The sequence below is a fragment of the Budorcas taxicolor genome, chromosome X, assembly GCF_023091745.1.
Source record: "Budorcas taxicolor isolate Tak-1 chromosome X, Takin1.1, whole genome shotgun sequence".
Lineage (NCBI taxonomy): Eukaryota > Metazoa > Chordata > Mammalia > Artiodactyla > Bovidae > Budorcas > Budorcas taxicolor.
Window position 1 is genome coordinate 91310545 of NC_068935.1, and position 14133 is coordinate 91324677.

Sequence of the window (14133 nt, forward strand, 5' to 3'; positions counted from 1 at the left end):
CAGACTTGAAACTACAAAGGCTCAGGATATAGAACCTTCGGTTGGGTTGAGAGAATTCTCTTAAAACCTGCTGGTTTGTTCCCCTAGAGCAAGGCAGTGCTTTGTTCTTAGCTACAAATCTCTAACACCATCACCACTCCCAAGTGTAGATGCCATTCTGAAAAAGATCCCCTCAGTTCCTGATGACCCTGAAGGAGGAGGATGCACCAGTGTGGTAACAGAAATGGCTTTCTGGAGAGTCCATTTGGATTTTTTCTCCAGCCATCTAGCATGTGTTCAAGAGGTGCTTATTTCTTTTTAAACTTGAAAAAAACTCCATTGTGAAAAGTGAGTTATGAAGAGTGCTCTTTATTTGAAACCTCCACAACACAGACGCCAATCTTGTCTCGCATTGAATCATTAGCTGTGCACATCAACACATTCCAAGCACAAATTAAGAATTGCAAACAGAACAAAAAAATATATATATATATAATTTTTTCCCCTATCCAAAGGTTTCAAGTCTCAATGCAGCAAATCCTTCTGAACACAGAATCTGAGGAGCACACGGTTCAAACAGTTGGGACAAACGGGTCCCTGTAAAGGCTATTGCCTTTTTAACACATGGGGTGGGGGATCATGGACGGCATGGAATGGGGAGAGGAGGTGAGGAAAAGGGAGCCGGTAGAGAGGATGAGCAGCAAAGGGGGAACGGGTATGCGCTGGGGCAGCTGGGACACACACATGGTGAGTTGGTGGATTTCATTTATTGGTTTTTGACATTTCTTTCTGGTTCTTTTTTGTTTTCGTTTCCCCCTTTACCAGGTCCAATAATGGTAAAAAAAAAAACCCTACAGTAGTGGGTGTGGCCCTTTTAGGCCAGCCCAAAGCCTTCAGAGCACTCCTGGATGGCCAATAGTAGCATGTGGCGGAGCTTCTCAAAGCTCTCATAGGCAGGCAGGTCCAGCTGATTAAAACTAGGGAAAGAAGACACATCAATTTGTGACAAAAGATGATAACCAAATCCCTGTGTTCCCATGGTGCCCACCTGATTTCTGCCTGCACACTCCCAATCTTGTCCTAGCCTTGTCTGTCCTCAAATCTGGCCCCACTACTGGCTACCAGGCACCTAAAATATAACCTGACCCTATCACTCCTCCTTAAATACCATAGCCCAACCATGGTATAAATACCACCTCCCAAATACCATATCCCTTGGAGCCCGAAAGCTCCAAGGAGGCATGCAGGGTCACTGGTCACCTGTGCTGAGTTCTTTAGCATTCTGCCCCCTGCAACTTCTTGCTCTGACCATGCTGAGCCCTGGAATACACCTTGTTTTCACAGGGCAGTTTTCACCTGCAATGTCTCCCCAGCCCCACTGTGAATGTGGGTCAGCTTCTCATCTCAAACACTGTCATCTCCACAAAAACCAGCAAACTGTGAGCTACCCGTAGGTTCAGGGTAGCTGGCACTAGATTTGGGTTCTTGACTACTCCTGACCATGGTAAGGGCACAGAAGTGGCAAATATGCAAGTTAAATTCAAATGCTGAAAAGAACAAACCTTTCCTCTTACCATGTGTGAGCTGAAGGCAGGCGGTCTGTGGACCTGTCATCTCGATGGATTTGAAACTTCTGAATGCCATTCATGCCTTCAAGGGCAGCAAAACCTTGCAGGGGCACCTTGGAAGTACCTGTGACAAACTGGAGGAACTTGGCACGGTCAGCTTGATCGAAAGAACGCAATGCTCTCCAGAACCACTGGATCTATAGGAATGAACACAAGAAGACAGCATTAGGTAGAGAGCTCCTGGAAGAAAGGGGGATGGGATATGCAATGTTACGCAAGTCCCTTCTGTGGGACAGGTTTCAGTTCTTCCATTCACATGATGACATCACCTGAAAACTGAAACTCCAGAACAGTGAAGAGTTAGGTTCAGGTAAGCTACCACTCAAAACCCCCCTCCCCTAACAGTCCCAGTTTATTTGGTTGTCATACAAACTAACACTGCTTAAGGATACAGGGAGGGATGCCAGCATCAGCTCACCTGAATAGAGTTGGACTGGTACTTGTGATATTCAGTGTTAGATTTCAAATCGTCAATGTCGATTGTGGGCAGTCCTGATATAAGCAGCTCTAACTCTTGCTCAGTGAAGATTGAAATGAGGCGCTTTGGAATGATCTCATAGAAACCTTCTAAGAAAGCTGCCAGCTGTTTGCGGATGGCTCCTGGGGAAAGAACCAACAAGCCATGTGGCATCTGAACTTGCACAGCTGTCAGAGGTCAGAGATCCCTAATCCAGCAGGATGTTGACTGATTTGCCTACCTCACCCATCACTGTTTCTAGGCCCTTGTATGAGGGTGGACGAAGGGGAATATTTTTTGGTCAGGTTTTTGGACTCCTTTTATGCAAGGCATTTGTGGCTGGCATAGGGGAAAAGAAGAAACAATGTCTGTGTAATGAGTGAGGCCTAACTTTGTCCCATATTGAACAGCTAGGGGGCCTAAGGGACATTTCTCCTACCTGTCATTCTCATCTGGCACACCAGGTGTACATATTCCTTCTTATTTTCCTCTGTTACCAAGATGTTGGCCCCATTGGGTTTGAGGTCACGAACTTCACAGACTCCAAACTCTTGGACCTAGAATACCCAAAATACCAATAGTATGAATCAGGCTCGGTCTAGGATGGGACTTACACATACCTGGAAGCACACCCTAAACTCTCTGCTGTATCCTGGGCAAAGAAATGAAGCAAGGTCATAAAAAAAGTGACTTTTCTCATGAGCTCATGAATCCCTAAATGGAAAAGGCCAAGGGTTTAATCCTAAAACATACTGTCAATAGTAAAAGGGAAAAGGGCATGGATAATATAACGTAATACACAAAAAAATCTTTATGTAAAGCAATTTTGGGAAAGTGTAACAGTGAGATTTTTTTGTTTTTCATTTATATTTGCACAATTTTTCTACAATGAAGTACCTTTGGGAATGATGAATAGTGTACTATTTTTTTTTTCAAAATATAGGGGAAACTAGTATTGTTTTACAAATTCTGGTTTTTCTGTTTGTGCTGTCTCTTGCAAATATTCACTGCTCTCTGACAGATAGGGAATGGGGCACAAGATTTTAAGACATCAAGATGCTTCCTTAGAAATATTAAGAGATTATCCAATGTCAGTTCAAGAACAATCCCATAATGGGGTTTCCTAAACCAGTTGGGGTATGTGACAGTCAGGATCTCCTGACCTACCTCAGTGCTGAAGGTGAGATCATAGCCTAATGTGGATACATCATTTTCCAGCAGATAAACCAGACCCTGGTAGAAGTGGTAGTCTTCACTCTCCATATCTGTATATCTAGATAAACACAAATAGGGCCATGGATTGGGGTGGCAGAGAGGCAGCTTAGGGATGGGGCACAAGGACCAGATTTCCAGGACTGAGGACAGTCCCAGGGTTGTGCCACATCCTTACCTGACAGACTTGCCCAAAATGTGTTTGTAGAAGGACCGAGTAAAGTAGCACTCCAGGAGGCGGTTGTCATACACAGCTTTGGCCACGATGCGTCCAACAAACTTGAAGTAGCTGAGGTGGTTGGGGTTGCAGTGGGAAGATGGATTGATGGTGTATGTGACCCGATCACCAGGTGAGGTACGGAACAAGGCATACATAGGGTTAAACATCTCCCGAGAGATGATCATATACCACTCCCGGAGGAGCCCTCCAGCATCCTGCCCTTCTTCTCCTTCAAATACTATATACCTGTTTAAGAGAGCAGAAACAGGGATGTGCAGAAAGCCCAGGACAAATCCAATCTTCTGCACAGCATGACCCGAGTGAGTGACTGAGTGAAGCAGTAGCTGGGGAGTGCGGAGTCAGAGGACAGTGGTAAATGCAGAGTGCCAGGAGAGCCCAGAAGAGAGGTGGGGATCTGGGACAGAAAAGGGCATCACTGATGGAAGAGATGTTCTGAAGTGTCAGTAAAGGCTCACTGATATCCCAGAAAACACTAATAGGAAAGATATAAAGACCTAATAAGGCCTTTAAACAGGGAGGAGTCATCAAGTGGTATCAAAGAGAGCTGAGCTGAGTTTGATGTCTATTATGATTTGGTGGTGGAAGAGTAGGATTCAGTCTGTCTTGGAAGCTTCTCTGAATTCCTGTGTGATGACATGGCTAGTGAGTCCATGCCACAAGGGGAGGGAGGAATCAAGTTCCTAGTTCAAGAGCATCATCAAACGACTTCAATAGGTCTATCATCTCACTGGCTCCCATGACACATGATACTGCAAACTGCCAATCTCCTCTAGGTGGCGTCAGAATCACCAGGGAGTGATTACCAATTTGGTGGGGAGTCACTCTTGCAAGTGTGGTCTCCCTCAACCCAGGGTACCATTTGCTCAGCAGGCTTCCTGTTCCTAGTGTAACAATGGAGAAAAGCTCTTTGTGAAGCCATCAGGTGTACCTTTGTAAATTCCACAGACTCTCCTATCTGTATAGGAATTGTTGGGTAGCTCAGCCCAAGGGCCAGCTAGCCAACAGAAGACCGGTTTCATGAGACTGGGCAGAGAATATGGACGACAGCTCAGTGAGAGCTAGATTCCTCTTAGGAATTCCTACCAGGGAGGGCAAGCACTTCTCTAAGTTCCCCTGAACATCTGGGCCCCAAGTAAGCCTTCACTACCAAGCAGGAAGGGTCAGAACCACGCCATCCTGTTTTACTCTCTGCTCTGGGTTCTTACAATCGATTCTTCATTTCTTCAGGGGATTTCCGGTGCAGCTCACGATAGGAGTCTTCAAAGACGTGGTCACGACGAACGTGCACAGCCATGTCTTCTTTCCGGAGTCCCTCGTCCAAACGCTCCAGCTCTTGGCGGAAATATCTTGGGAGGTAGGAAAGAAAGGAAAATAAGATTGGGATGGCAGAGCAAATTTCTGTTTGCCTGATTAGGATTAAGACCCACAGTGATGTTCTCCTCATCCTCCAGACACTTTGACCTCTGCTCGCCACCTTTTTTTTTCCTGGGGAAATGCCCAGTATCCTTTGGAGAAGAGAATGGCAACCCAATCCAGTACTCTTGCCTTCAGAATCCCATGGACAGAGGAGCCTGGTGGGCTACAGTCCATGGGATTGCAAAGAGTTAGACATGACTGAGTGACTAACACTACTACTACTACTACTGGAAAAGGTAGGCCATTCACTGCCAACTCTAAATTTCCCCCGTGTCCATCAACTAGGGGCCCACAGACATTATGGCATGGAATTTCTGCAACAAGCAGGTAAGCATGTGTAGGTGCACAGAAAGGAAGAGAAGAGTGAAAAATGACAGGAGTGTTGTGGAGGCCTTCTCAACCCTTCCAAGCCCTGCTGTAAATATACTACGGCTACCTGCATCTCCTGTATTACCCCGAAGGATAGACAGGGATTTTAGAATTCATGTGGTTAAACAAAGGCTTGCACTTCTCTGATGAAAGAACAGAGTCTAGGTTGAAGAGCACCAAGGGATATTTAGGTACAGTGGCACTTGGTGGCAAAGATGAGTCTCTTCCCCCTGCTTAGCACCATTCCAATCCAAGGGCTGCCACCGAGGAAAACATTTTTTTCTGGAAACATCATCCCCAGAGGATGTTTGGCTCCTTTTTGGGAGGGGAGATACTATTTAGAAAGCCCCCCCACCCCCAACACCCAGGGCACATACTTGCGCTTGACATCAAAGTCGAGGACACGAATGTAGTCTACCAGGACAGCAAAAGGCCCATCAGCGAGGTGGGTGGTGGACTGCCGTAGGATCTGGTTTAACACAGTGCGATGAGTCTCTGAGGGGAGAAAGGACAGCAGGAATCAGCACATCATGGGTCACAGAAGAAGGGACGTAAGTCAATCAGTCAGCAACTCTTCCTTGTTTCAGGGAAAAAAAGTGTGGCACAAAAAGACTTCCAGACCCAGTCCCTAACTCATTAGCCTCACTTTCCAGCACACACACACACTCACCCTGCAAATCAGCTGACAACAAAATATATAAAATGACCCTGTAGAGAAATGAAGCCTTCTACATTTGGGGGCCTAAGAGTTCCCTGTACCTGCAAAGCGAAGAAACTTCTGTGTGTCAGGGGGCAGGCTTGAGGAGATGTGCATAGATGAGGGCTCCCGGGAGAAGAACGGGTCAAGGGAGGAAGGAGTGGCTGGGGTTAAAGGGGCAGGGGAGAGTGGAGGTGGCTCGTCCTTGATGTGTGCCAGCTGGCTCTCACGGGTGTCCCGGACAGGAGGCTTGCTCTCCCGCTCTGTTGCATGGACCAGAAAGAAGGCCTCGACAGCAGGTTGTAGCACTGGGGGTAGGAATGATACAGGACAGTGACATTTTACTTTATAAACTTCAACATATAAACCTCTTCCCCCTCAGAATCAAATTTCAAAACTACTAGATGAAAACTTGCAGGAGATACATAATGGTGCCAGAGGAAGTCAGAGCTTCCAAAGAAAAATGGGATAGACAACCAGTTATAAAGATTCCCCTACACAGTAAAAGATAAGAGCTACCAAAAGAGAAAGCAAATCTTTTTTTCTGATAATGAAGTCGGAGAAAAAATCCTCTCCTTTGAACTCTTATGGAGACCTGAGGGAGAGGAGTAATCTGGAAGGAAGAAAATCAAGCTGGTAGAAAGGGCCCCAAAACAGATCAGCGGGCCTGGGCCGTCAGGCCACAACTTACCTAGCACTGCATGCTGGTCATGGGATTCCTCCAGTTCCTTTAGACACTCTCCCAGCATGTCCCACAGCTCATCCAAGTTCAGCTGCTCACTGAGCAGGGGTAACTCAGGTGGCCTTTCCTCCTTCTCCTTCTCCCCCTGTGGAGTTCCATCTGAGGCTAGACGGCACACAGAGGAGAGATTCAGGAAGCTTTTTCTTCATTCGGACCAAATGCATAGGCCATTAGAAAGACCAAATAGATTGGTCCACTGGCCACTGAGTAACATCTGAAAGCAAGCTCTAGTCCTACACTGAATGGCATTTAAACGGAATAAAATTAATACAAGAAAAAGTTTGTCTAGTTGCACTAGACACTTTTCAAGTGCTCAATAGCTACATGGAGCTAATGGCTACTGCAGGAAAATTCTACCAGATAGTCTTTCCCCAGCATCAGGGTCTTTTCCAATTAAATGATCTAATATTTTTTTAAAAACCAGATGTCCTATGATGACACTATCCCACAGGAATCTGTTAAAAGGGTGCCCAAAAGCATTCTACATGAAATTAACCTTGAGAAATGCTGCTAATAATAGCATCCACTGTGTTCTAGACTGCTTTAAGTGTTATATATACACATTAACTCAGTCCTAACTAGGAACATCCTTACTTTAAATGAAGAAACTGAAAGAGATCCAAACACATGCTCTCTCCACACAGTATTGTCACAGTGTCTTAAAAAAAATATTTATTTTGGCCATTGTGGATCTTCATTGCTGTGTGGGCTTTTCTCTAGTTGTGGTGAGTGGGGGCTACTCTCTAGTTGTGATGGCTTCTCTTGTTGCAGAGCACGGGCTCTAGAGTGTGAGGGCTTCAGTAATTGCAGCACCCGGGCTCTAGAGCACCGCCTCAATAATTGAGGTGCATGGGCTTAGTTGCTCCATGGCATATGGGATCTTCCTGGATCAGGGAACAAACCCATGTCTCCTGCATTGGCAGGCAGATTCTTTACCACTAAGCCACCAGGGAGGCACCTGTTGGTTTATTTCGCTGGCCCATGTCTTCATTGTGGCATGTGGTGTCTTTTAGTTGTGGCATGAGAACTCTTAGTTGTGGCACATGGATCTTTATTTGTGGTATATGGGATCTAGTTCCCCAATCGGGGATTGAACCTGGGTCCCCTGCATTGGGAACACAATCTTAGCCACTGAACTACCAGGGAAGTCTCGATATCACATATTTCTACTATTATCAGAGGATATGCTCTGAGATATTTTAGCACTTTGAAATTTATTAAGCTAAAGTTCTGGGTATGGTTAATTTTGGTAAATGTTCCATATGCATTTCAAAAAGTTTATTGTTATTGGCTGGGGTGTCCTGTATATGTCAAAATTATTAATAGTTGTTCAGATCTTTTATATCCTTAATCGCCCAGAGAATGTAGGATCTTCCTGGATCAGGGATTGAAGCTGTGTCCCCTGCATTGGCAGGTGGATTCTCTACCATGGAAGCATCAGGGAAGCCCCAGTTTCTTTATTACCAAAATTGCAGTGTGTGCTAGGATTCGCCAGTGAGGACCAGGTGGTGATGGTTAGTGATTTTAGTTGATTGGTATGCATCTATCAATATACAGAAACCAGGGGATCAGGCACCCATTCCATTAAGATTGGCTCTCCCTTTTGTTGGGCTGGAAATAGAAAAGTAGTACTGACCAATGGACTGAGTATCTTGAGCACTGGGAGATGGCTGGTCCACATCCATGGGTGACTCCTCCCTTCGGACAGATGCCTCTGACTGGCTTGACTCCGACTGGATAAAAGGGAGACAAAGTCACATAAAGGGTGCAACTCTGTTTTCCTCAGGGATAGGCTAGAGGCTGTCCTACAATCTCTCACTTATCATTAAGCTTGGAAAGAAGCCTCCCATATCTTCCCATACGGAAAGAAGTTTCTTTAGCTCTCCAGTACAAAAGAATGGCCTTCCCACCTCCTCTGCTTATCTTCCACCCTGAGCTAGCATGCTTTTCCAAAGAGCTCCCTGGATGCCTGCCATTTGCCTCCATTCTGTTCCAGGCCTGAGTCCAGTCAGGCACCAGGCTCCTGGACTTTAAGACTTCTAGGAAGTGTGTGTGTGTGTGTGTGTGTGTGTGTGTGTGTGTTTGTGTGTGTAAAGCTCAGATGGGCAAAAGGTAGGTTTGCTCTTTGTTCCTTTTTGCTCACGAAAGAGGAAATAACAGGGGAATGAATTAATGCAGTCTTTGATGGGTGGGATTGGCTTTTTAAACCAACAGGCCTCAAAATATCCTTATTTCTTGGATCTTGGGAAGGTAACTTGCATGTTGTATAAGGACAGGCAAACAATGAATGCCATAGTGTATATACATGATGCTAGGCTTTTCCTACAGTCACTCTATGCTGAGATCCTAACAATGAACTGGCTACCTAGGAACTGAAGGCTTCCTCCTAAAAGAGCCTGGGTGCCAAGGGAGTATGAAGAATAGAGGCAGAGACCAGGGTGGAAGGACCAGCCATTGCCAGAAGAGGCTATGTGGGAAGTGTACCAAGCTTGGGAGACTTTCAAGGGCAGGATTCCTGATATTTCTCTGAGGCACTTGCATTGTTCCATGAAACTGAAAAATCTTTATCCTGTATCCCCTCAGGACCTAGACACTTAGCATTATGCAGTTTGCAAAAGCGCCACTATTGACTGGATAGCTGGGAGTGGGGTATGATGGCCAAGCTTTAAACCAAACCAAACCAATGAACAGTCAAGAAAGCACCAAGAGAAATTAACTGTTGTCCAGAAGCATTCATATAGCCAACTTAATGCAAAAGCATACAAGGTAAGGGCAATGAAATCCCACTGATGATATGGTGGGAGAGGGAGGAAAGACAAATGAATGAGGGGCCACAGGCATCATGCTAACCGTTGCTGCTTGTTGCTGTCTCCGCGCCCTCTGACCCTCACGTACCATTTGTATAATGGCATCAGCCTCAGCCTCCAGCTGCCGAACAGCTGCCTGGATGCTGCTAGCTGAGCCTAAACCGGAGGAACCTGGGAGAAAGAATAAAGAAGGTAAGATGTAACCTGTGGAAAGAGGGAATGCTCAATTTTCTGTGTCCCATCTCCTGAGCCACCACAAGCATCTTGCTGAGGTCTTTGAGCTTTATGCTCAGTTAGTCTCAGAGTGCTCACTGTCAGACACTAAGAGCTACCATCACAGGTAAGGGCAGGGGACATGGGGCTAGGCAGATGGATGGTGGCAGGTGAGAGTTCTGTAGGACAGAGGGGAAGGATTTGGCAGGGCATAGCTGAAGTAACATGGCTACAATATTTTAGCCAGGAGTAATCAAGGAAGCAGAGAGGAGACAAACACAGTGGGTTAAATCTTGTTCACCAAAAGATCTGTCCCCAATTTCCTTGTCAGATTTCCAGGCCCTTTAATTCCCACTTGCCCTAGTGAAATTTCCTATGTAGACGGCTTGAGTGAAATACAGAATACAGCCACCAACATTTTAAGAAACTATCATCACTTCCTTTAGAAAAGGTCAAACAGGAAGGAGACACGACATTAAGCCCTGCCCTCCTGGGTCTCTTGTTTTTCCACCACCAAACCTGCCCCTCAACTGGACACCCCAGTTCCATACCTAGCCTGCCTGTCTGCTTGGCCTTCTTGTTAGCACGGCGTGTGTCATCCCGGAGCTGGATGATGACCTGCAGTACCCTCAAGAAGAACTTCTGGGTAGATGTCTTGGATGTCAACATGGACATAGAAGGCAGTTGGAGCTCCCGGCCACCCAGAGGCCGCTTCTGAGATGCCACGATTACCACATTCTCAGCCACGTCAAACCTGGATAGTGTAGAGGTGGCTCGCATATATTGAGAGCATCAAAGCATAAACACTTAGAACAAGCAGAGCTTTCTTGTGTCAACCAGAGGGTATGGAATTTCAGAAGGAAATCACACATGTAGGAAAAATAGGGCCTGTGCATATATAGGACAGAAACAAAACTGGCTCAGAGAGGAGAAAAAAATAACTAGAAAATCAAGAAGAACCACTTTTCATAATGTCCCAACCCCAACTCCACAGCCAGATGGGCAGCTGCCACCTACCTGCTCTGCATTTTGCCTTTCAGCTTGGTGGTCTGTGGCTGTTCCTCAGGCAGGCCATCAGGGGAGAGGGTTTCACACTGGGCTCGCCGCTGCTGTTCCAGATTGTATTCCCGTAGCTCAGCCAGAAGAGTTCCTGGGGAGGCAGAGAAGCCAGAAAGTGTTGACACTTCCCTACTGAAGCAGCTAAAAGCCAAAACTTTTCAAGAAACCTTCCCAGGCCGTTCTCTTCGCTCAGCTGTACTGAACTTGGGACTGTACAATAATTCTGCTCCATTCATTTTACGGTGTACTCATGGATCAGCTGCCCAAGGGCCACTGGTTTACCTGGCCTCAAGGATTTGCTGAATCTACATGAAATGCACCTTAGTGCAGAGGGGAAAAAGTATCTCTTTTGAAGCCTGTATACCTCTCAAACTTTTGAGGTTTTTGTGGTAGTCTCAGCAAATTACTTAACCTCTTTCCCAATTTGCTTTCCCATTTTAATAATGGGGACTAATATTGCCTAAACTCACAAGGCTGCTTCGAGAATTAGGAGATAACTATCTACAATAGTGCCTAGGCCACTGCCTGGCCTAAGGGTGCTGAATAAACTGGTGGCAGTCAAGAGGCCTCATCCAGAAGAACTTTGTAATTCTCATGCAGCAAAGAATACCCTATATAGTCTAACTGACTCCCATATCAACTCAGCTCCAGCGACATTTTTGAGAAAGAGATAACTACACAAGTAGCTCAGATCTAGGGAGATCTATGAGTGGGATGGAGGTGGGAGAGAACAAAGAGAGTCTCTATGCTGAAAGCAAATCTGACTCTACTCCTTGATTCATCATCTCTACACTACCCCAGGTTTTAGTTTTCTTCTTGGTAAAATGGGAAAAAGACTGAACTAGATGATTTACAAGTGTTCTTAGAATTTTTGTACCCTCAAAACTGCACAAAGGCAGAGGGTATTATTCTCTCAATTCCTAAGCCTGAAGGTAGTGTAGGTGCATCTCTCAGGTGGTGAACTGCCTCAGCAGGTTCATCATAGGGCTCTTATGAGCACCCAGATTGGGAAAGCAATGTTAGTCCTATGAGTGCTCATTTTCCTTCACTAAGGAACTGCTGTGTGCCAGCGATTGGGAATATAGAGAGAAGGCCAGCCTTGTTCTCAGAGAACAACTGAACAGGAAAACAGATCCTGACAACCTAGTGATATCAGTGCTGTGATAAAAGTATGCTTGGAAGCTGTGCTACAGATGTAGAGTGGATATGATTCAGCCTGGGGGTTCCGGAAGGCTTCCATAAACAGGTGACACCTAAGTGGAAGGTTTCAGAAAAATAGTGCTTTATTCTTATTATTACCTATCTGTTTACAAAGCGTATAACCCAGATGGCGGGCTCCATTCAGTAGCAACTTCAAAACAGTGTCCCGGGTCCCAGGGTCCCCCCGAGAGAGCTGCAGTAACACATTTGCTGCATCCTCTAGGCCTTCTTCAGAACACGAATGGGATGTCAACACCTGGGGGAAAAAGAAGGGAGATTGGGCAAGCCCCAACTTGAGAACTAAAACATTATTCACCCCAGTCAATCCTAATATTATCCACCTCCTTTGACTCTTTCTCCCCCAACCTTGGGAGGTCAGAAAAGCTTGGACTTACTTCCACAGAGAGCTGGAGCTGATTTTCAGTGAGGCCAGAGGATACCATCTTAAAGTCTGTGCTGCTGCTGCTGCTGCTGCCGATATCACCAACTTTAGCTGGAGATTTGCTGGCCTTAGTAGTAGTAGCAGCTTTGAGAAACAGAACACTGTAAGCCTCTGAAACTCACTTGCTACAGACTTAAAGTGGCAGAGTCAAGGAATCACTGCACTGCCCAAGGGTTTCAAAATGGAAAAATAGTGAAAATGAAGATCCACCCCCTCCACATGGCCAAATCCAAGTGACTTAGAATGCCAAGTACTCTTATAGTGCCTTCTAAAATGACAAAGAATCTCAGATATTTATCTCAACTGTTCCTCTCCCATAAGAGGGCCCTTTGAAAGTCCCTTCCTTCAAAATCTGTTTCTTCAAATGATTCTTAGCAGTCTGCTGCAAAGCTCATTCCCTTTACTTCCTGGGATGGCCTGGCTACTCGATCCTACCATAATTCACATTGCATCCTGCTTGTTTTTTTTTTTTTTTAAATCCACACTCTTATTTATTTGGCTGTGCTGGGTCTTAGTTGCAACATGTGGGATCTTTAGTTGTGGCATGTGGAATCTAGTTCTGACCAGAGATTGAACCCAGATCCCTGCATTGTGAGCCTCGAGTCTTAGCCACTGGACCACCAGGGAAGTCCATATCCTGCCTGCTCTTGAGCTATTTCCTCTGAGAACTGGCTCCCTCAACCAGGCTAGAAAGATGGCGGTGTTTCTTTAAAGACAGAGACTTTCTTCTCTTCTTTTTTGTGCTTAGCCTAGGGGAACCCATATTCACTGGTCTTCACAGGACAGAGAGAGGGAGAGAAGGAAGGAAAGGAAAGAAGGGGGAAGACAGAGAACTCTGACCAATGAGGGTAAGAATTAACATACTTGGCTATAATAAACACAAACCAAGTTGACTGCTGTCATTCAGGGAGGAATACCTGGATGGAGGAGTTGAGAGTGAGGTGGATGTACAAACCCCACAGCTCCCAGCGTACATCCACACTTACTTGAAACAGTAGTGGTAGCAGTTGTGGGGGTAGTCACTGTGGTTGAAGCGGCTACGGCAATGGTGGATATAGCCGTGGCAGCAACCAGGGCTGGAACAGAAGTGACAGGGGTGGTTGCAGCAGGCGGAGTGGACGTGCTGGAGGTGGCAGTGATAGTGGTGGTAGATGTGGTTGAGGTGGCAACAGTGGTGGAGGAAGCACTGCTGCCAGAATTAGCCTGTGCTTCCGACACTTTGTTTTCTGGGAGAGCAATTGAGATGAGAGAAAGGAGTCTGAGGAGCTTCTCAGTTAAGAGAGAGCTCCGGCGGATGACTGGGTGTGACAACATGTTCATGAGTTGCCCCAGTGGAGAGGCTTCGAGGCTGTATGGGGAGGTTTCCCCCTCACCACCAGCGCTCACTGGCACTGACTTCACGGAGTTCTTGCCTTTCCGGCTGACATTCATGTTGTCCAGTTTTACCAATAAGTCCCAGAAGTCTGTGCAAATGCCACTGCTTGTGGACTGTGAAGAGCATGGGCTGCAGGCCTTACTGCCCCTCTCCCGATCACTCTCACAGTTTGTTTCTTTGGTCCGCTGCTGTGTGAAGTGACTGGGAAACACCTGCCAGGAAAAGAATGACAGGTTTGGTCTAGGAGGTCTACACAGAAACTATCTTCCTGACAAGGAAAGACACTGGCTCCTAGT

The 14133-nt window shown here is 46.1% G+C and overlaps 1 protein-coding gene across 7 annotated transcripts in view; it reads right to left on the reverse strand.

Moving 5' to 3' along the window:
• Positions 1 to 332: 332 nt before the first annotated feature.
• Positions 333 to 14133, reverse strand: part of HUWE1 (HECT, UBA and WWE domain containing E3 ubiquitin protein ligase 1) — a 152271-nt gene continuing 138470 nt past the window's right edge. For 6 of the 7 annotated variants that reach the window (XM_052663677.1, XM_052663674.1, XM_052663676.1 and 3 more), the window contains 17 exons: positions 13449 to 14049; positions 12416 to 12546; positions 12120 to 12276; positions 10779 to 10911; positions 10313 to 10515; positions 9592 to 9719; positions 8378 to 8474; positions 6691 to 6846; positions 6062 to 6307; positions 5680 to 5797; positions 4723 to 4863; positions 3455 to 3742; positions 3232 to 3337; positions 2504 to 2621; positions 2026 to 2207; positions 1554 to 1744; positions 333 to 956 (listed from right to left, as the gene is read on the reverse strand). In XM_052663677.1, coding sequence (XP_052519637.1) covers positions 854 to 956; positions 1554 to 1744; positions 2026 to 2207; positions 2504 to 2621; positions 3232 to 3337; positions 3455 to 3742; positions 4723 to 4863; positions 5680 to 5797; positions 6062 to 6307; positions 6691 to 6846; positions 8378 to 8474; positions 9592 to 9719; positions 10313 to 10515; positions 10779 to 10911; positions 12120 to 12276; positions 12416 to 12546; positions 13449 to 14049 — 3099 coding nt within the window. In that variant the 3' untranslated portion in view covers positions 333 to 853. The remainder of the gene's footprint in view (positions 957 to 1553; positions 1745 to 2025; positions 2208 to 2503; positions 2622 to 3231; positions 3338 to 3454; positions 3743 to 4722; positions 4864 to 5679; positions 5798 to 6061; positions 6308 to 6690; positions 6847 to 8377; positions 8475 to 9591; positions 9720 to 10312; positions 10516 to 10778; positions 10912 to 12119; positions 12277 to 12415; positions 12547 to 13448; positions 14050 to 14133) is intronic. The other variant, XM_052663675.1, reaches the window with a different exon arrangement.